The sequence below is a fragment of the Siphateles boraxobius genome, unplaced genomic scaffold (genome assembly GCF_051911475.1).
Source record: "Siphateles boraxobius isolate OS27281-9 unplaced genomic scaffold, OSU_SipBor_1 19, whole genome shotgun sequence".
In the NCBI taxonomy this organism is placed as follows: Eukaryota; Metazoa; Chordata; class Actinopteri; order Cypriniformes; family Leuciscidae; genus Siphateles; species Siphateles boraxobius.
This window is the reverse complement of record NW_027508799.1, coordinates 26373849-26397071: the sequence shown is the minus strand read 5'-3', so window position 1 is coordinate 26397071 and position 23223 is coordinate 26373849. Positions and strand designations below refer to the sequence as shown.

Sequence of the window (23223 nt, the reverse complement as noted above, 5' to 3'; positions counted from 1 at the left end):
CAAACTCTAAACTTGTCCCTCAAATCTGATTGGTGTATTGAAATGTTGTTCCAAGATCAACAGAGCTGTTGATCCAGTAACATGTTGCATTTGGTGAAATCACTTTTACCTAAAAACATTTTTAATAAAATTTCAATTGTTGGATGTGGTTTAAATCAGGTCTGTAAATGCCATTGTTCAGACAACAAATAAACTAAACTGATTTATAGTCAGATGGACCAAAAAGATGTTTCAACAAAGCCAACATAAATACAGTGCCACCAATTTAGGTTTTTGTTTCTCTGTCTGAACTCAACGCCTTGCAGTGCTGTACTTCTTAATGTAAATATGGCTTCTTACATCACATCTTAATACTCGGAGAGACTTAGGAACACTCTGAAAGCACTGAGGGAGACAGCACAACCGTCTCATTTAATACACTGTTATTGTTTTATCAAGGCTATTCACAGGGGCATTTATGTAGCATAGAAACATCTCGCCCTCAAACCTCCAGCAAACAGAAAGCCGAATAAAGCAAATCGAATAATAAAATGCAAGATTCTTTCATAAAATAGTCATTTGGGGCATTTAAAAGAGAATTATCTGTCAGGGCACGTATCGTTAGCAGCTCCCCCCTCCACACCGCAGCTGACCGTCGAGTCTGAGCGCCCGTTCTGCTCATACGGCTCTTCTCGTTTGGCAAACGGCTCCAGGGGCGAAAATAATGATCTGCGGAGACATGCCAATGCTATCTGGACCAGATAACGCTGTCTTAATGACTCCTTATCCTTCGGCCTCTTCGCAGAGATGGCTGCCACTGCAAATACATTCCCGTCATTGGGTCATTAGTTCTTTATGGCGCCGATAATGGACTTAAGAATTTTTGGTCCAATTCGAGTGTACGCTACCCATTGGAAAACAGCCCTCAGATAGATTAGCCAACGGCTAGTAGGGATGCTCAACGAGCACTTTTCCCATTCCTGATTAGCGGATCATTAGCTGGTATTGGCGCAACACAATGACAGTTATTTCTTCTAAAACAAAAACCTGATAAAGACATTGTAATGTAGTCTGGATAATGGTAATCACTGTACAGAAAGTACAAAACACTTCCCTGAATTACACTTTGCATTTTCAAATCTTGCCTTTCTGGCCTCTTTGTTCAGACAAGCTGAAAAAACTCAGTTGTGGCACATCCAACTCAAATCCGTTTTCAAATTAGCAGTCTGAACAGAAAAAAACTCACATAAAACACAAATCCATTCATCTATTTGTGGTTTGAAATATGACTTTGATCTAACTGTTCAGACACAACGTGGAAAGTATGAAAAAGAAAAAATATTGAAAAAAATAAGTGTTGTCTTGTATTAAAGGATCGATATTTGTAACAACAAACTGTAAAATAAATCACCTTTGTATCAAATCTCTTACTAAAACAAAAATGTTTGTGATCTGATGTAGATTTTTTTTGACAGACTTCATTATAAAATACAATTGTGTCTGGTAACAGTGGCATGGGCAGGGCTAAAAATAGCATTTTAGCTTAACATAGGCCAAATGTTGACATGACAGTTTACAAACTATTTCTGCTTCCAAAAGCTCATTTTAAAACCCAGATTAGTGTATAAAACAACTTATTTTACTTCTCATGTCTTATGAGGATTCTAGTCAGAATGATCATAACTCTTTTCTTAGAGCCTACATAGATTAGATTTAAAAAACAAATCAGTTTTGTGTTCAATGTGAAGAAAGCCACGCATCAGAGAAGTCATTTGTGATTCCAGTATCACTGCAACCATTACTATCAAAATTAACACTGTGATCTATGCACATGGTTCACGATCAAAAGCCCTTCAGAGGTCCGTAATGAAGATGCACACACCACAAATACCCTAGGCTGAACTCACACACATATAAACATGCCTCTCCATCATTGCATCAATCTCAACTCTGCAGATGCACCTAAGTGGCTCATCATACGCTGTTAGGCAGGAAGAATGCTAGTTATTTCACCTTAAATGTCACTGGCAATTTATTCCATGCCGTTCATTCAGCTGATCTGTGATCTGTTATTTAAAGAATGCAAGACGTGTTATCGACACAGACGGATCTGCAAAAGCGGCCTGCCATTATCAGTAATGTGTTCTGGATAGCACAGTGCCGACAAACGAACTGAGGGATATTCGAAGTTCGCAAGCCCTGTGAAGTTCTGTCTTTTGATGTGGCACACTAATCTATTCCAGATGGACCAGGATTGGTCCACCAGGGAGGCCCAGCAATGACACCGAACTGCACATGCCAGACAATGGAGATATAAGGAAACTCTCACATACACACAAACACATTTAAGTAACAATCTATGAGTCTATGTTCACAATTGCATAATGCTCTTACCATTTCTGCAGTGTATAGTACCGGTATGTAAAATGTGCACAGTATGTGAATTATTTTGTATGCATGTAGTGATTTTCAGGTAAAAGACATGGAACAGCATTTACCTTACAGTTAAAAGAATTATAAGAAATTATATTACTTTTAATTTAGATTTTGAAAGTAAATACAGAGAGGGGCTTTGTGGCCTTATCTCAAAGAACTAAAACATGCCATATATTATATTATATTATATTATATTATATTATATTATATTATATTATATTATATTATATTATATTATATTATATTATTTAATTAATCGCATCTAACGTAAAAGTTTGTAAATATATATTTGTGTGTGTGCACACAAACATATGAATTTATTCATTTACATGTATGTTATATGTGATTAATCGTGCACTTATTATATTGCATTGCATTGTATTGTATTGTGAAATTTTATATTTAATGCATTTTTTCCATTGATTACATAAAATAATTAATACAACAATCCAGTAACAAGAATATTTTGTATACCTTAAATTACCACAAACCGTTCTTTGAAGAATTATTATACAAAAACAATTTAATTAAAATGCTAAATACCCTTTTTTATTTCGAGAATGATAACTGGACAAAATTTCCCAAAATTAAACATGCACATAATAAGCATACAACATTTTAAAAGTTTGAAACGAGCATTCAGAAAACTTCAAATAAAAAAATAGGTATTAAGTGTAAAGTGTACTAAGCCAGGGGTTTTCAAAATTTGGTTGTGCGTGCGTGTGCGTGTGTGTGCGCGCATCATTTTTTTTATACTATTTGTTTCGTTACTAACCCTTTAGTGGCCCCTAGTTTAGAAAGCTCAGTACACCATAGACCAGGATCTACATCTCAGTCTCAGCATGTCATGTCAGCATGCATACATCTTATTGCAGACCTTGAGTTATAAATATACAGATTTGTGGAATTTAAATGAAGATTGCATGTGATCCAGTCATGCAGAGCACCGCTAATGGCTATTTCAGTGTCTTAGTTAACACCTTCTTTCAAGTACAGCTACGCAGCTGGAGCTGAGAATAGCTTTAGCCGTTTATGACGCGCTATTCCCATTTGACCTAATTTATACCAAATTGGAGAGATGATTGTATTCAGCAGGGGGTGCGAGACACACGTGGCTCCTGACAACACCCTCACAAACCCTTTCAAAGCAAATATTTGAGATTATTCCAGGCAATTTTTTTACCGTCCCTACCTCAAGCTTGCATTCTCTGGACAGGCGTAACGACTTGAAACATCTTATTTTGCTGGGCTGAAGTGGCTGTGGCAACAAGGAGAGCTGAGCTCTGGGTTCTCTCAGCGGGTGATTTAAGAGTAATCAAACATTGCTGCACTGCTATGGGAACCGACTAAAGCCCGTTAAACTGGAGTCCGGTGAGATAAGAACAGCACTACCTCATCTCGAGCAACCCCAGAAACAAGTGTAAACGCTCCTGCGAGACTTATTTGCGGCAGATGGGCTTGTGATTTCTCAAGCGCCCGATGAGCGATATGAGAAGAATGTTGATCTGTAAGGCATTAGTGCTAGAAAACCCCGGGCCGGTGCATACGTGTGGCCATGAGCGTCAGGCGATCCCTTCGGTGGATGAGAGCTTTATTTCAGGTGCATAATTGGACTCCTGGCTTTTATGGCCTCATTTACTAGAAGAGAGCTTGTGCACTACCACATATCTGAAGGTTATGTTTGGGCCCAAGGATTTCAGCACACTACTGCTGCGATTTGAGCCTGAACAGGATTGAGATGTGTAAACCAAATGCTACTGCTTTGCATGGACTCAACTTTGTAAGCTCAAAGTCTGTCCAAACAAACGCAATAGGCCAGAGGTTCTCAATTTTGAAATAGACTATACATAAAATATGCAGCTTCTCTTACACTTAATTGCATGAATTGCAGGCTAAAGTGTGACCCAAATGCAAAGGTAAACTCAATGTAACAAACCAGCTGCCACAATAGGTGAATGCACACCAGTGTCACTGACTAAGTGCTCTAAAACTACCATCTGCTTGCATTGATACTGATACTATAGATATAAAACAACACGTAATAGCAAAAAATAAATGCAAACTTGCAACTTTGAGGAGCCATAAAGGCACATTCTTGAGAGAGAGGGATAGAGAGAAAACAAAAAGAGTATGAGTTGCTAATCAGACCACCAAGCCATGTTTCTAATGGGCACCCAGGAGACCCGGGCCAGTGGACCCTGCCAATTCAGGACGTCCGTTTTGACACAGAAATCACCACAGAGCAGCGGAGATCTATACTGCTCACCATCATGTTCGTGACGGCTGTAATACCTGACGAGACTTTAGCTTTACACCGTGGTCTCATCACTGATCCATCACTAACCGATCAGAGATTGTAAGCTAACATCAAGAAATAAAAGTAGGCGCAACAAAAAACAATAGATTTTGACAGTGTCTTTCGAGCAGGAATACAATGAGGGAATTCTGAAATCATTCCCTCAATCATGAATTGAAGGACGTTGCTGTCCGCTCAACTCCGTTGTTTGTTTATTTGCCGGTTAAATGTGTTTATATTAGTAAATGGTGATAAAATACGTCTGTTTTCCTCCTCGACTGGTGACCTGTGTCCTCTGGATGAAGCTGGAAAAGTACGCCCACACTCCTGCTGTGCTTTCTGGTCTTGGGTCAGATACGTGGGTTGGGCAAAGAGAGCAGTAGAGAGATGGAGAGAGAGAGAGAGGGAGAGAGAGAGAGAGAGAGAGAGAGAGAGAGGGAGAGGGAGAGGGTGTATGTGTGTGTGTGTGTGTGTGTGTGTGTGTGTGTGTGTGTGTGTGTGTGTGTGTGTGTGTGTGTGTGTGTGTGTGTGTGTGTGTGTGTGTGTGTGTGTGTGTGTGTGTGTGTGTGTGTGTGTGTCTCTTAACCACATAGCGAATTCTAAATGTGAGTGATTAGTTCTTGGATGGCTGTCTGAAAGCTTTACTATTGCCAGCGCACTGCAGGCTTTGGAAAATAAAGCACACAGTTATTTCCTGTCTCTCCACGTCACCCTCGAGAACCACCTCCAAGAAAACTATGCACAAGAACAATTCAGAGGATAACTGGACAACACAACACAAAAGTAGTTGTCGCAACAGACCACATGAATGTTCAACACAAGTTCCATTCGCTTATTCCCTTCTTCAGTTTTCTGTTTACAATTGAAGTTTTCTTGGGATTAGGCCTTTGGAACAAATAAAGAAAAGAACTAACCAGGCAAGAATTCATGAGGCATATTTGGTTCTACAGACATGAATAATACAAGCGGTGTGCGATTTAATAAAGACTTAAGGTACAGTCACATTTACTATTTCTCTGCAAAATGTCTCGGAAAAATCCATTCAATTCAATAGAAATCCACACAATCAGGAGTTTCGTGAGAGGGAAAAGTTCCACTTGCAGATTTCGCTTGTGTTCGAAGTTGGTCATGCGAATTTGCCTCAACAGCAAGCTGCTTGGTTGGAAAGTGACTTCTGTGTTAGCTGTGATTCATGTGTTTCTGTATACTGACCATGAATCCTTCTTCCCATTAAATTTACTGAAATTTTCTTAATGTGACCAAACCTTTACATTGAAGGAACATGTGTCCATCCATTGATGTTAAGGTGGAGTTCCTCAAAACTCAATGCACATTAAAGTAATGGAAACAGCTTCAACTTCTTTTTCTTCTTTTTTTTTACTGTAATCATAGATGTAGTTTAACCATTTGAGCTTGGAGAAGTATGGACCAATGATGAACTTAAAGATAAAGTGCATAATATATTTGATAATAATTTGCCACGCCTTTAATTGAATGTTAAGAAATGCACTCCAAAACATTTGGATGGAAATCCAGCTATTAAGATTTTATGGTGGACTCTTTTGACTCTCTAGCAAACACCCAGAACCCCTTTACAACCAAGTAGCAACATGAAATATATTCAGGACCTTTTTAGAAACCACATAGGCAACACCATGGTAACTACCCTAGCCTCATAGATGATTTTCACACAAAGATCATCTAACTTTTCTGAAGAAAATTTGAAAATCTAGTTTCTATCATCTCTTGTTGTGCTTGATAGAAACATATAACTGGACATATTAGACACAAATGCCCTCCCTGTAGCAGCCCACAACTCTCATTTCCATTGCAAATGGCCCAAGGAGGTGCAGAACATCTGCTAGTTTAAATCTCCACCCACAATCACAGCTCTTTGCTCATAAACAAGCACCACGTGGAGATAAAGAGCATCCCTCTGGACCATACTGAACTCTCTTTATCCTACGAGCACCCCGATCTTAAAAAGAGTCCTCCAGGAGCTATTTATTCGTTCAGCCATTTTATTTCCCCCTCCCCCCACACTCTCCACCCTAAACTTAATCAAATGATGAGGGCTTGAAACAAGGGCTGGTGGATGAAAGTATTGGGATGGTAATGATGCCATGTAATGATTTCCCCTGAGGAGATCACATCTATTGCCAGGAGGAAGAATGAGAAGAAGAAAGACCTGAGGGTGAGAGTCAGTGTAAAGAGTGAAAGACTCCACATCACCATTTCACACGAGCACCTCAGGTCACGAAAGAGATTCGAAACAGGAGGTGGAAGCCATATTAGGATGAGAACGATCCCAATCGCACCCTAGGCGTCTTGATTTCACATTCTTCATCGCCGTTTTTGATGGTTGCCAGTAAAATATCAAGTGTATGGGAGGCAGCAATGGATATTAAACAGCTGAAAGGTACAATTTGACAATGCTCAAATTTGGTGTAAGATAGGCCAATTTATACTTCTGCGTCGGACCTACGCCGGAGCCTCTACGCCGTAGACTACGCATTGGTTTTAATTTATACTTCTGCATTGTTGTCCGCCTTCATGCACGCAGAGGGAGCATGTGAAACCCGAGGGAGCGGTTTGAGCAGACCAATCACAGCGCTTGCGTCCGCGTAGAATTAACGCGTTGTTACATTTTTGGAGAGGTGCACGTCAGGGTACACCGAAGGGTACGCGCGCTACACACAGCCTACGACGTAGCTACGAAATGAGTTCGACGTAGAAGTATAAATTGGGTTTAAGATAAGCAACAAATGAGACTTGTCTGCGTTAGGGAGATGGGAGGAAGGGAAAAAAAGTCTCTCGCAATCAATTGCATCATCAAAAATTAATCTGCCGCTCTGCACTTGGGACTCACTGACAAGGTTTGTGAGAAGTAATAAGCACTCATGTAACTACCCTCTCTCTTACTTCTTCTTCTTCCTCTTTCTGCCCAGGAATCTGCTCTTGGTCTCGGCAGGGATGAGAGCCCAGATATCCAGAGTAATCTAGACCATGTACCCGTGCTGTGACAATTGGATCAGATGACTGACGGGCTGAACCAATAAGAGTGATTCCATGGCGTACCCTTTTGAGCAACAATTATGAGATGCTTTGTAAGCACAGTCGTAATTGGGTGGAAAGCTCACTGTGGATTAACTACTGTTATATACACCGAACCATTAGCTCAACGAGAAAGTGTTAAAAATGTCTCAAACACACCCTAAACCCTAAGTATTTTTTGAAAGAATTGATGGGTGGTACACAGTCTATTCTTTGGAAGCAGGCATGTATGGGCAATAAGTGAACTGCGTCTGTCAGGCTGGAATGGTAGTGCATCAAGTCTGAAGGTAACAATGCACTCTTGCCCATTTGCACCACATTAAGGCCTGCTCTCGGCAGAAAAGTGCCTTTCTGCGTTCACCCCTCTTTACCCTAAAGTAATGGAGCTTTTTCACAGCTCATGGAGGCTTTTGCAGGTCATGCACTTAATGGTGTTTGGTTATCACCTGCCTGCCTGCACCCGGAGTTCATCCCTATTTGTGCCTAGAAGGACTTCTGCCATTGTTTGGATCACAATCTCCTAAGCCGAATCTGAACCACAACACTGAGCTCCCAACAACTCAAGGCACCATTACAGTCGTGGTCGTGGACTTTCTGTATTTCTGCATAAATCCGACCAACATTGAGATCTTCAGATCTTCCTACAAGTCCTACAACTAGAAACAAATAAATGCAAAAATATTTATAAAGAAAAAAATATAAAATAAAGTTTTACACATGTGCAGAAATACTGAGAATTAAGGGTTCACAAAATAGGGTTACACTTTACTTCAATTGTCCACTTTAGATATTCTACTAAATACAATGTTCTGTCATGAAACTCTAGATGATGCAGGCTGATTGGTCCTTAACTCAATGTGTTAGCGATCACATCGTTATCTACATAGCGCAGCTGAATGGCTGCTGTTTCATCAGCGGCCAATGAGCTGCGGCTCAAAATTCAACAACCGGTAGTGTTGCCATTAAGAGACTGCAGCACGCTTTCAAAAACTCTCCATCTTCCCCGGCTCCACCTGTATAGATCTGCTACGGGGGTTGTTCCATGTATGTTACATGCTCACAGCAATGTCTGTGAATGTATTGTAAGTAGCAAGTCTCATGTTAGAGTCATGCACCGTTATTTATATTGTTCCAAATGAATTCTACATATACAATAGGGGAATAGAGGATTTGACAACGATGATTATCAAATGACACTTAATCGTTATACTATAAATGAGAATGAGTAACAGAGTTGCAAATTTAGTGAGAAATAAGCCATCCATTTGTATTAGATAAACTTCAATTCCCAATAAAATAAAGATTTTTTTTTTCACAATAATTTGAGTACCAGGGTTGAAGGTTGATATATATATATATATATATATATATATATATAAAAGTTGTAGATCAATTAAGGTCCAAATGATGTTACATCTTAGGTGTCAATTTTAAGAAATGTACTTTTTTGTAATTCGAAAAATTATGCAAAACAGAGTTGCATGCAAAATGTGAAACATTTTATCATTAAAATTAATAAATACATAAATGTATTAAGTTTATATTACATTCAATTATAAATCTGTTTGGTCTGTTCAATATTGATCATTTACATGATTGTCAAAATTTTAAGGGAAGTACAGATATTTTAAACTATGCATTTTATGCATTAAACTACCTACATATTTTGCTTTTACTTTTCTTGACGTTAATTTAGATTCCCAAACATATCTAACAGTTCTCAAAAGTAACAAACAAACAAACAAACATGTGATTTTTACCCCTAATGCTAAAAAAAGTGCTGACAAAAATGTGCATGTTAGTCATTCTGAAGTTCTATCCTTCAAGGCTGTATTTGGAATTCAAGCAATTTATTTCACCTCTAGATGAGTTTCTCCCGTGATCCTGCATGTTCAGAAATGGCGCGCTGTGCGTAGAAGCTATTATCCTCGGTCTGTTCAATTATTGATTGGCGAGTGCCACAGGGTGAGCAAAAGCGCAGTATACGAAGACCAAATAAATCTCTCTGTGGACTTTTTAGGCTGTGCCTTCGACTCCCTAGACTTGTGACGGTAATAGGTATGCTAAAACCACAATTATTAGTAACGTCAGGCAGAAATCAAACATCTGCACTACAAGTTCAAAATGATTTTCCCTGCTTTTCCGCCAGACTGAATGGTGGACTGTGCCGTCTTCTGTAAAGACGCATGTACAATGCTGCAACACCTTTGTAACATGCAGTCTATTATGGTCCTATAATTGACAGAGCTGGACAGAATCAATTTCCCTTTTATCGTGACATCTCGGATCAGTTGTGTCCAGTACTACTCCTATTGGAAGTTTTTGACAGGATGGATTTGAATGATATTTCCAGAGTGATTGAGCTGCCAGCGGTCTCCCCCAGGTCCCTCACAACCTCGGAAAGAGCTTTTATTTCTTTCATAAAACCGGGCAGATTTATCTATTATTAACTCTGCTCCTCATAGCAGCCACATTTTTATGTATTGCTGAGACAGGGTTAAATGATTTTCAGTTAATTAGCTTGCCTCCAGGTTATTGATTTTCTTTCAGAAAGCAGCGAAGCTCCAAACGGGGGCCTCAGACTGGCTTCAGCTCTGTCTCTGATCATGGCCTCAAGAAGGTGCAGCTGAGATGATGCTGAGAGACAATCCCGTTGCACATTCACTGCAGCGCACAACTTACTGTTTCCCTGGAGCTTTGAAAGTCTAGATTCATCCACAGAGGAAACAACTTTTGTATAACACTCTCATGCACAGCGACATACATAACAAAACTGCCGCATTAAAGCATTTAAAGTTATTGGAGAAGCCAAATCAGTTGAATCTTTTTCCATTGTAACAGCACAAGGTCTCAGGTGTGATGTATGTATGCCCAATGGGGTCATGAAAGAAGACTATTGAAGGTCTGCTGCATATACTGGAGACATAACTGAATAGATCCACAGAAAACTGCTGTATGAATCTATTCGCTCTAATCAATACAACAATATTGTCAAATAAATCAAATATATATTTCCCAAGATTAAATTGTTGAGGTCAAGTTTAATATTTTGTGTGCAGAGCCTTCAATGTCACTTTCATCTTCAGATTTTCAATTTTGTACAGTAGGTTGGCTGAATGCAATTTGACAGCTCTAAATGGAAAACTTGTCAGAGCGGTGGCCCAAGTGGTACATTGAGTTGTGGTGCTCATGTGGGAAATTCAAGTTTGAGTTTGGCACACATTCTTAATCTCATTTCAACTTCTTCCCCAAACATTTTCGGTCAATAAAAGTGGGATATTGGAAAGGACTGTGGAACTAGCAACAGCCTACCAACCACTCATAACACATTCCTAACTACCTGACATATATATATATATATATATATATATTCATAGATCAAATGCATAGATACGGTAGATGCAATTTGCCCAATTTTTAAACTACATGAATACTTTCATAATTACCTTTAAACTGATAAAGTTTTTGACAAACCAACATTCATAATATGTTTCAATTATTGTCTTTAGCTAATAGTGGACACTCAAATGTCAATGAATTTCTGTATATAATTTTAAAGGAAAATATGTCGAAGCGGTGGCCGAGGTAATTCAAGTCTCAGTTAAGCTTGAATTTTCAATCTACTTCTCAAGTCTTTTCTATTCTATCAATGGTGGACAATAAACAGAAAACATCTCATGGACTCGAGTGTGAGATTTTTGAAATAAAACAAAATTGAAAAAAAGCATACATTTTTACTCTGGACCAAACAACAGCATAGCACCTTCTCAAAACACTTTCAATGACCTAGAAACACTGACAAGCCAACATTCAAAGATGTTTGATTTAGTTAACAGTTGTATTTCTGGTATTTAATGAAAGGTAACAAAAATGTTGTACAGATTTGAGGAAGAGGGGCATTTCAGAAAGATTCTATTGCTAACATACCCACTGTCCACTTCCTAGAGGTCATCTGGGTCTAATCGTTACCCGTGATTGGCTTAAATCGAGATGACATCACATCAACTTTCTTTCTGAGTAAGAAAAAAACGCTTAATCTTTTCATGAAAGCAGACTCCACATGGTGACGGCTGAGTCTATTCTCTGCCTCATCAATGTTTCAGACCAGAGTAATGAAGTTGAATGTCTGCGAGTCTCGCGCACAGCCGCTATCATGTGTCTCGTGTCTCACACACACATACGTGCACACACGGAGAGCCATGTGACGATGAATTATGGCAAGACCCCTCCCTATATGACTTCCACAGAGGTGGGCTCTCTGACAAACATAAATTATGTTAATAGAATGAAATAAAAAACACTTTATTCCAAAGGTTTCAGTACTTTGAAATGTCAGGATGATCTAGTACGCTACCTGCAGAGAACTCCGAAGCTTAAGTCAGAGCGCTAAAATATTAAAACAAGAAATTTGCGCACTCTCTCGAGGTACTGGAAAGGTGGGTGAAAAATGGAGAACGCACGAGCGTGTCTCCCAGGTGGAGTTTTTCCATTCATTAATTGATCCCAGTGCCAAATATAGCTCTGCATAAGAGCGCAACGGAATATTGTAGATACCGAAACTTATTTGATGGTGCTTTCATGGGAAGAATTGCCATTAGGCCTGTTTTTTGTCCTGTTGCCTCAATCAAGTGCTTAGTCAATGTTATCTAAATGCCAAATTATAATTATCGTTCAAATTAGGCGTTTGATTTAAAAGAAGTTGATTAACTCCCAAGGTTATTACACTAGGGGGGTTATCTGGCAGGAAGCTCTCAGGAAACAACATTTTCTTCTATTATTCTCGTCCAGATGAGAAACATGGAGGACGTCTGCATCCAAATTGGAGCAAGTCCCACTGCTACCTCGACATTCCCTGTGTATGATGTCGGGGGGGGATGGGTGCTTTCTAAGCAGCTAAATTAACCAGAGATAGGATATTAATTGAACAATTCCATTGTTGCCGTGGCAAACTGCCAATTGATTGGCCCTTCAAGGCCGGATCCTTTCCTCTTTATGGGCACTCCTCGGGCCGCTGAATGCATTTTCGTTAATGCGAGAGTGAAAAGAGGAAAAGGAGAGAGTGAAAAGGGTGCGGGGGCTTGGTCGTGGTGTTCAATTACAGCAGGCGAGAGGATAAATCAATATCATTTAAATTGCTTATGGTAATCATCTACGATCCAATCACTAAGATCAGCATAGGATATCTGCTGACCCCAGCCAAGTCTAACAGTCCCCTAGCTCCAAAACTGAAAATCTCCAACTGAAACGCATGTGTAAAGGTCATGCTTTCCAATGCTTGGAGTAGATTGGGTCAGCACGTTGCCTTAGTGACTGTTATTATGGGATTCGAGGTGTGGGTTTAAATCGTTTCTTCTATAAGGCCTGAATTACACTGCTCGCATAAACAGTGCATAAGCAGCAAAAAAAAAAAGATATGGAGAACTTTAGAATTTAGATTTAATTGGCTCACATTGAAGTTAATTAAATTGGCCACACCCCACACAGCTGAAATTAAATACGAATTGGAATGACGGGAAGAGGAATTTACTTTAATACAATTCAAAGCAATGCATTCTGGTAAAGTATTTCACCCTGGTAAGTTAATGAATTAAAAATGATGAAATATAAATTAAATACACACACACACACACACACATATATATATATATATATATATATAAAGGCCTATAAAGCAAACAAAGTTTTAAATAACTTTCATTTTAGTCAAAATGACAGTTATATAATGTTAAAATTAATTCTGCTTCCTTATTTTACAAATGTAAACTCCAGTCCTGCATCATATTTGGTATCACAATTTCAATTCAGGAATTCATTTGGAATTTAAAATGCATTCTCAATTCGATTATGAATGGCACTGACACACAACCCTGCTATTGAGAATTTGATAATCATGAAATATAGTTTGCATGGAGAAAGGTACCGCATTTGGTGATTAATCTAGACAGAATGCAACCCAAACCACAATGTGTGTCTATAAGGGTATGTTTGCACGACAACGATGTCCTCAGCGTTTTTGAAAAGTTTTGCGTACAGACGATAACGTTGTTGAAACAATCCCCGTTCACATGGATCCGCAAATGCAACTAAAAACATTGTATTTTTCATGCTAGGCCAGTAGATGGCGATGTCGCTTTGTAAAGAAACACTACGGACCTATAGACTGAACACGTATGCATGTGCATGACGTCAACGTTTTCATAAATTCACTTTGAAACCCGTTTGGCCCCAAAACGCAATTATCATGTAATTGAACAGCCAAAACACATAAAAAGTGTCATTTTTAGTTGAAAATGGTGTCATGTAAACACCCCTAAATTACTTAAATCATCCAGATTCAGTCAGATTTACTAAAGAGAAAGTAAATGTGAGCTTGCATCAAGACTGATAGACATTGTTTTCTAACAATCTGTGAGATATTAGCTCTTATAATGCTTCATAAGTCTATATTGCAAAAGATTATACTGAAAAAAGGTCACACAGGCATTTTCAGGCTATTCTTTGCTCGTAATGGTGGAAAAATAGGCTCAGAGCTGAAATTCTTTTTGCACTTGCAGCTATATGGTCCGGCTGTTAACACAAGCACCGAAATTATGCTTATGCTTAAATGTTAGATGAAGCACCCCTTTCTTATGACTTTTGGCCTACAGGCCATCTATTAGGCGTTACGCTGAGATAAATATGCTGAAATCATTGAGTCAACAAAGGGCATTTGCTTCACTGAGCATTGAAGGTAGATTTATTTGCCCCTTCAAGTGGCCATTTCAATGGTGAGTTTTACCCCACATGAGATAATATGACTTCCTGTGTATAAATGGCAATGACAAGTGTACAAGAAAAAAAAAGAGGCAAGCTTGCTGCAATTCTCTGAGCTCAGTAATGGGCTTGGGTAGAGATGAAGGGCAGAGAAGAGAGCAGCAATGCGAAAGGCATTAGTTAGTCCTTATTATGTTCACATTCCACTGAAGTCTGTTCTCGCACTGAGAAAGGAGTCAAACATATGGTCCTGACCTGCGCTCGCTTCTGTCTCAATGTGATTATGGCTGATCTCTGCACCCATAATTACTTCACATAAACTCACAAGTCGTTAGTTCGTGTGCGCGTATGAGAAAGAAAGCATGCCGTCATTGAAGAAAGGTCATGAGACCGTGCATTCACATCTCGCCCCTGAACTATTGCGTCCGCATTACCACTGATGCACCTCTAAAAACACTCTAAAAACGCCTAGTCCAGCAGATACGGTCGCTTCCGAATTGCAAGGCTCAAACTCAAATTGATTTATATTGCGCCGTGTCGCCTATAAGTCGGATCCCGGCTAAGCGTTCATTAATTTTTCAGGACCCATGGAGCCATTGTGTGATATAAATCTCTGCTAAACCTTGATACTGGCCCACACCATGACTTTGAAGTGCAGGCTAATTAAGCATCCGTACAGTTAACGAGCCTTACAATACGGCAATGGGAAGATCTGAGAAATATACGATGTCTGTTGTAATATAGAAACAGTGTGAGAGGAATACAACAGTGCAGCATCTGTCTATCAATATATATAGACCCATAGCGCTTGGCATGTGTCAGTCTCGACTTGTTTACAGAATGTCCATCTAAGGAAAAACTTCAAGGTTGATTCCAAGAACCTTGAGTTTCCACAAAAAAAATCTTCTCGGATAGGCCAGACCCAGCTCTTCCCCAGCGGAGAGAGAGCCTCTTGTGGGCGGATCAGTCATTATTGATCACAGAGCAAGGTTTAGCTGTTCTTCATCTGCCCGGCCTGTAAAATGCTTGGCTTGACTGAAATATTGCACAGCCTGGAGCTGGGCACAGGCCCAAAACAAATGAGAAAAAGCCTTTACGGGGCATATGCATGGCCAGCCGTGGCGACCTTGGGGCTAAGTACCAGTATTTACAGTGTCACCAGGAGAGGGCTGGTTAAAGAGAAGGACGAAGCAGCTGAAGGATGCTCAAAATATCTAGACACAAGTTGGTTTAAAGGGATCCTATTATGCTTTTTTAGATTCCCAACTTTCTTTAGTGTGTAATGTTGCTACAAATTCCACTCCAAACAGAGTTATTCTCCATATCAGCAAGCATTGTTTCTGAACTCACTGAAACACCTCTATGTAGTCTTGAGTTTTCTTCTGGGAACGTACACATCACAATATTCCTCATTTAAACAATTCCCCCCGAAGGCATTAAAAAAAGAGGAGGCGAGACCTGGTTGCGTTATTAGTAATTTGAAACTCCCTGTTATGGTAAGGGCCCTGATATTTCCAAAGCACGCTTGAAGAGGTTGACCAATCACAACACATTGATCCAGCCAACCAGTCAGAGCATATTACGCTTTTTGGAAGGAGGGGCTTCATAGAGAAAGGAATTAAACAGAGCATTACTGACAGAATTGGAAGAGAGGTGCTGCAGCAACAACATAACATGTGAAAAATATGTTTTTGGAAAAATACAGCATGAAAGCATGTTCTAATAGAAGCCAAAAGCAAAATCAAGACTTTGAAAAGGGGCATAATAGGTCCCCTTTAAATAGTTTTTGTGTCCTTCATATAAATCTCTTTTCAAACAGCTTCAAAGGCCAGTTTAAAATCAAAACTGTTTTTTGTTTTTTAATGCACACTTCTGCTCTTAATGTGAACAATTCTTTAATGCATTTACCTTTTGCGGGGGTAATTTTTTTATCAAAATGTCATAACTCGCTCTTCTTGTGTTATGACTCACACAACACTTACTTTTCACAATTCAAACAATAACTGATGAATAAAATCCTGCCATACATTTTTTTAGTTGTTGTTGTTCAATAAGCCATTGCTTTTGGAAATATGTCACAATACGAAAGACTGTTGCAACTTCTATTTCACGCTGACTTTAAGATCCCAGAATTGTTTACCAGTGTAAAACTAAATTGCTGCAATGCTAGATAAAGCACAGTCTTAAATACAAATATTATGCATATTTTCACTTACCTTTATTTTTCTTTCATGCAGAATTTCAGATATTCTTGCTTTACTTCAAAGTTGATTTTCAGAAGATTTGATTGGTCATTGCTGTGTTGAGATCCTTAGTTTTACCTAAATGTCATCGTAATAAAGTGAACTTAGATTTTATGACTTCCATAATGGAACTTTATTGAAATCTTATATAAAGACAGAAACACTTCAAGACCCACTTAAATAGCCTATCTTAAGCTAATTAAGTAACGATTAGATTTTTCATAGTTCCATGGAATATGTTTACAAGCTATTCAAAACATATCAAGGTAATGTGTTACGCAGGAATAATAAGAAAGCATTCGTCGTTCTGTTAAGCAGGGCTATTTTTAACAAACATCTGCTAATGTACATCACCTATGTGTAGCAGTGTGGCAGTATAAAACAGTTCAGTTTATCGGTTGAGGCAGAATAGACAGAGTGCGGAGGAATGAGTGTTTTGCACGTCAAGGGTGAATAAGAAACAAATAAAGAGGTGCTCCATGTGCATTAGACAAACATGAATGTAAACATTAGTACTTGGGCTTTCAAATAGCTCCCTCTAGTGGACAATACATTCACTGATTTCTAGCACACTTGCAGCTTTAAAAGATTAATCGCAACCATTTGTCAGAAACATTCTCAGCTTTATTTTCAAACTGTATTTAATCCATTAATACGTTTTTTGTTGTTGTTGTTGTTGTTGTTGTTTTGCCAAACTTTCTTTAAACCTGCTGACAAAAAAATGCTAATTGAATATTTTCGGTGTGAAACGACATGCACAAACTTAAAAAGGCCTAATTTTTTAGACAGAATCTAAAGCTGTTACTCAAAGTCTATTGCTCATGATTAATAAGTAACAAAAAAACAAATGTCTGTTCAATGTACAATCTAGGTCAAAGCTTCAGAACTCATCCTTGAATGTGTGCCAAAAGGTAAAGATTACATTAAATTATTATCAGCAGTTTAAAGGCATATTTTTAGCATTTACACTATAAAGGGCATTAACGGGGGTGCGGTACTGAAAACCAATAGAAAACACTAAAAATTCTGTAAAAAAAAAAAGTGTTATTTTGTGTTCATATTTCACACAAAACTGCAAAAAGCATGTAAACTAAAACGTAATCTTTTTATCGTTTTAAGTTTTACATTAATTAGCCTTATTGTAATCTTTAATGATTTTAAATGAAGTGAGCGCTATCTATTAAAGAAAAAGAGCGGTGGTGAGCACCCTGTAGGCCATAGACATGGTTGCACACAACCCCACACCAAAGAACAGACCTCTGCTAGGCTGGGGCAGAGCCATAAGATAGGTCACTGTGTGGATGAAGCGCGACCCCACAAACACCCGGAAGTGCAAGAGAGCCGAGGAGAGATCCGGCCCAGTGAGTGAATACAGAAGACCGATCACCACAAAGGGAACAATGTTTTCCAGGTCATTCTGATGGCATCTGTGATTCAAGAACAAAGGCATCAGAAAGAGACAACATCAGTTGAACCTTCATTGCTCACCCAGTGATCTTGTCTAAAAACGGTTTATAAGTTTACCTTCGCACTCTTTCCACATCCGGATCAAACCTGACCAGTTTCTTCCTGTCTTCTGTGGACTTCACCAAGGTGGTGTCCTCAATGTTTGCAAAAACCTAAAAGAGGAGTCATTAAATCTGTGAAAATTAAGTGTTTGACAGCTTGTTCAAAACTTATAACGCGAAAATATAACGCGGTTTGTATAAGCTGTAAGTTGAGAACAATACATAGTGTACCTGTTTTGTCAAACGATAGTATGAAGTCACAAGGCTCATAAGCATCATTTTGAGGATGACTATGGTTGCATATGTGGAGAAGGCCAGGAAGACCTCGCTGTCAATCATGTGCACAATTTCCACCATCTTTATTCAAATTTACAAATGGGAAAAAACAAAAAGTAAACAGATAGCAAACAGATAGCCTGATACTCATATGCAAAATTCTCAAAAACATTACTAGTTATTTTGATATAAAATGTAGGCTATTATATCGCTCTAACTAACAAATGTGGCCAATTTCTACCAGCTTTGACTAGTTAAAAACCAGCTACCATGTTCCAAAACAGCTTCCAGTTTAATCTGGTCAGTATCATAATCTTGTCAATATCATAAGCAAACTTCAAATGTAGTAATCAGAGTTTTCTTCACAGAAATTGGACAAAAATTTCACCAAAAACAGTTATAGAAACGTAAGCAAATATTCCATTAACAGCATTGAGTTGTTTGTGTCCTTTTTAAGTTGAATTAAGTGCAGTTAAGTTACACGAACAGAACAAAATATCTCTTTCTCTACTGTTCATTTAGCACAATTGAAAGGTGTTCATACTATAGACGTTTAACATTGTAATACCGTGTCGTTTGTTTACGAGTTTAATGGAAACAATAGAGCAAACTAGAACGCCGAAGGCTCTGGAATGTCAAAGGAAAGACACTTTATAAAACATAAGTATTGACGAGAAGACTAAACAAAACTACAAAAGCAAGAGGTTAAAAGGAAGTCTAAGCATTCTAAATATTGGCGCTTTGACGCGTTTCTCACCTTTTTTGACTCCACTCAGTTTCACAGCTCTTCCTGAACTACCGTCAGATGGGTGGGAGTTTCAAGCCTCGCATGCAAATAACTTACTGTTATATTTATGCAACTGTCTGTTTTGCGCTATTTGGAGACCTCCTCAGGCACGTTGCTGTAGCTCAAACAATGGAGCATGACGGTAGCAAAGCCAAGTAAACGCTAGTTATCTCATTTTTATTAATATTTCTCATGGGTCAGTTTATTTTTACTCTATAAGCACATACCTTAAGGTTATTAAAAGTTCTCCAACAAAATATGTCCCAAGAAAAAAATACAGCTGACTGAACACGCATTGCTCTTTTGTGACAACATGCACCAGTAGGCTATTAGTGTTTCTTGCCACACTGCATGGGGTAAGTTGTGCCACATTATAGTCTATTTAATAGATTTTTAGCTCATTTTAAACATGGAAACAAAACAAATTATGAAACAGCAAAAAATGTTGCACACTGTATCGTTTGGCATGTCAAACTGTAATCATACTGATTTTGTAATGTCTCTCAAAATGTTCTTTGCACCCTCGAGTAGACCAAATAAGAAGGTGATAGATATGTTGCAAAATGTTCAATAAAGAATCATTGAAGTCATACACAAGTAATCCTTTAATCCTTCAAGTCATTACAAATTATAATATATATTAATATATATTACGGCATGATTTCTCAGACATGGTTTAGATTAAGCCAGGTTTAGGCCTTATAGTTTAAGTACCTTTTATAAAATGTGCCTTAGAAAAAAAACATTACTGGTATGCATCTTGATACAAAACAATGGCACTGACATATTTTAATACACGCTGATGCAAGTTGCTTTAAAACAGCTCAAACATGCATTTTAGTCTGGGACTAGCTTAAAGGGTTAGTTCACCCAAAAATGAAAATTAAGTCATTAATTACTCACCCCCATGCTGTACCAACCCCGTAAGACCTTCGTTCATCTTCGAAACACAAATGAAGACATTTTTGATTAAATCTGAGAGGTGGATCACTGCTACATAGGCTGCCAGAGGGAATGAAACTTGACGGCCCAGAAAGTCATTAAAGAACATGTTTAAATATTCCATGTGCCTACAGTGGCTCAACTATAAGTTTATCAAGCGACGAGACTACTTTTTTCCCGAAAAAAACCCCATAAATAACGACTTTATTCGACTATTCCTTTTCTTCCTTGTGGGCCTGAGACGAGAGTTCAAGAGATTTCCACGACGCATGCGCGAGAACTGAGGAGAGAACGTTCTTCTTCTAATACTTCTTGTTCAGTTCTCGCGCATGCGTCGTGGAAATCTCTTGAACTCTCGTCTCAGGCCCACAATGGAAGAAAAGGAGTAGTGTAATAAAGTCGTTATTTATGTTGTTTTTTTTCGGAAAAAAAGTATTCTCGTCGCTTGATAAACTTATAGTTGAGCCACTGTAGGCACATGGAATATTTAAACATGTTCTTTAATGACTTTCTGGGCCGTCAAGTTTCATTCCCTCTGGCAGCCTATGTAGCAGTGATCCACCTCTCAGATTTAATCAAAAATATCTTCATTTGTGTTTCGAAGATGAACGAAGGTCTTACGGGGTTGGTACAGCATGGGGGTGAGTAATTAATGACTTAATTTTCATTTTTGGGTGAACTAACCCTTTAAGCCTTGTCTATGAAACCGGGGTTACAAATTATAAAGTTAAAACCTAAAATGAAAAGGTTTCAAAAGTATTGAAGAAAAGCAGGTTTGAGCACTTGGAATGCATCCTAAACAGACTGTCAGCATTGATAACCCTCCGTTGAATGCTGAGTCACTGTGACAATGACTTGTTGACTGTTAACAAAAATTGGAAGTTAAGCAGTGACATTAGCACCTTTATAGACAGACGTGTACGTGAAAATTCATCAAAAATACAGATGAATTGTTGACAGTTTTTATTATGAATTGCATACAGTGTATCAGAAAATAAAGTAGGGACAGTAAAAGATATAAAACAAAAGATATAAAACAAGCCTCTCCTATTCTGCAGAGCACTGGCGTCTTTAGAGATGGAGTGCTGTTGTAAGAACCCTGTAGGCCATTGAGAAAGTTGTGATCATTCCCACCGTCCAGGACAGACCTCTACTAGGCTGGGGCAGAGACATCACGTAAGACACTGTGTGGATGAAACGTGAACCTACAAACACTCGGAAGTGAAACAGAGCCGTGGAAAGATCCGGCCCCGTCAGTGCATACAGGAGACCGATCACCACAAAGGGAATTATGTTCTCCAGATCATTGTGATGGCACCTGTGATTAAAGAGCAAAAATCACTGAGAATATATGCAATCAACTGGTTAAATGAGTATAGATCTGTCCTTTTCTATTACCTTCGGACACGTTCTACATCAGGATTGGCCTGGAGCATCTTCTTTCTGTCCTCAGGATCTTTTTTGATCATCGCAGTGTCCTCAGGGTTTTGAAAGGCCTGTGTGATTGACAGAAACACATTAATTATAAAACCTATACACTATTATTGCATTAGATCCATTGTTCAAGTTAATTATAACATAATGCAGAATGAATCAGTCTTTTAAGTCACTTTCTTTATTGCAATTTATATCAAACTGAATTTTTTAAACCAATTGCACCTTTCTGGTTATCCTGAAGTATCCAGTCAGAGGAGCCATGAGCATCATTTTGAGAATGACTATAGTAGTATATGTGGAGAAGGCCAGGAACACATCGCTGTTTATCAGGTCAGCCATTTTACTAAATTTCCTTCAAAGGACAACATATAGAAAATTACAGAGCAAAAGCAAAGTATAGGGCAATGACAGACATTGAGATATTGTAAAGCATGCAAATGCACATAGACCTATAGCTTATTATAGGCCTACTATTTTGTTTAGGTAGGAAAATATTATTTTCTGCTTTTATTCAGTGTAGCCTTATAACATTTTCTAGCATTTTTATGTTTTGACCAATAGATGTGAGAAATTATGGGAACTCTGAAATATGTCTGTGAAACGGTTCTTTTGAACAATTCTTTTCAAATAACTAAGTCTGCGGTTCCTTTACGGCATATCCTAGGCTACTTGCACGCTTTGTTCTAATACAGCATGACATATCAGTTACACTGTTTACGCCTATTATAAACCACTTTGTTTGTATGTTTAAAACTGTCCGCCACAGCTACAATCATGATTCGTTTGATCATTTCTGCAGTTAGATTTCTGCTATACTTTATTCCCATTCGGATCGATTCGATTCGTAGCCTAAACCAAGTCCTGTTAAACCGGTCCGACTCACACAAAAAATATTAATTCACCAATTAGTCTTAGACATCGTTATTTGAGGAAATACCATTACTGAAGCCTACTTATCAAATAAACAAGCTCATTACATATGCACATTATTTGAAAGCCCTTACTTTACAAACACTGTGTAAAATTAAATTTCCAACCCATCTTTTGCTCAATATCTACTTTTTTTACAGCCCATCCACCCTGTTGCGCCGTTCACTCAATAAGCGATCGAGCTACTCGACACGACAATGACGCCTCCATTTTAATCAACCTGTTTACACTGAAACTAATATTGTTTCTACTATAATATGCTTCATTGTGCCACTTCGTTTAATAGGCCTATAATAATGGGGATATTCAATTTCGGTCCCGCTCGTATGTTAGACCAGATGTTTATAGAGTTTATATTTGGAGCTTCTCACGCACACCCTCCAATCAAATGCCAAAATATTAAACAAAATTGGGGCAACAAGGAAAATGTTGCTCCATGCTTACCTGGTAGACGATTCTTGCGGATGACAAGTGTGACAGCGCTTTGAATCAATTTCTCAGTTGTGGTGCGAGTTGTTCCGTATAGGACAGCCTACTTGGACCAGAGCCAGCGCATTCCTTCTAGTGTGATTTTCTTGTCAA

At 38.5% G+C, this 23223-nt stretch overlaps 2 protein-coding genes across 3 annotated transcripts in view; both read right to left on the bottom strand.

Annotated features, from left to right (window-relative positions):
• The window catches only part of mgst1.1 (microsomal glutathione S-transferase 1.1), an 87153-nt gene extending 67475 nt beyond the window's left edge, over positions 1-19678 (bottom strand). Inside the window, exons 1-5 of one of the 2 annotated variants that reach the window (XR_013205311.1) lie at positions 19303-19441; positions 18501-18626; positions 18286-18380; positions 18019-18188; positions 16735-16839 (exon numbers count right to left, since the gene is read on the bottom strand). Coding sequence is in view for 1 of the 2 variants with exons in the window: in XM_077234623.1 (XP_077090738.1) it covers positions 17942-18188; positions 18286-18380; positions 18501-18626 (468 nt within the window). In the remaining variant the exon portion in view is untranslated. Of the gene's footprint in view, positions 1-16734; positions 16840-16870; positions 18189-18285; positions 18381-18500; positions 18627-19302 lie in introns of those variants that run through there. The other variant, XM_077234623.1, reaches the window with a different exon arrangement.
• Positions 19679-21222: 1544 nt separating this feature from the next.
• mgst1.2 (microsomal glutathione S-transferase 1.2) lies at positions 21223-23223 on the bottom strand. Its single transcript, XM_077234624.1, has 4 exons — positions 23086-23223; positions 21934-22063; positions 21673-21770; positions 21223-21592 (listed from the first exon to the last, which is right to left on the bottom strand). The coding sequence occupies exons 2-4, from the start codon at positions 22048-22050 to the stop codon at positions 21346-21348; spliced, it is 462 nt and encodes a 153-aa protein (XP_077090739.1). The 5' UTR covers positions 22051-22063; positions 23086-23223; the 3' UTR covers positions 21223-21345.

Bases quoted from the DNA above. Each gene is read 5' to 3' on its own strand.
- mgst1.2 (XM_077234624.1), bottom strand. From the start codon at position 22,050: ATGGCTGACCTGATAAACAGCGATGTGTTCCTGGCCTTCTCCACATAT. The intron at 21,771-21,933 runs GTGCAATTGGTT...TCAATCACACAG, and splicing joins ACTTCAGGATAACCAGAAAG to GCCTTTCAAAACCCTGAGGA. The intron at 21,593-21,672 runs GTAATAGAAAAG...CTTTAATCACAG, and splicing joins GATGTAGAACGTGTCCGAAG to GTGCCATCACAATGATCTGG.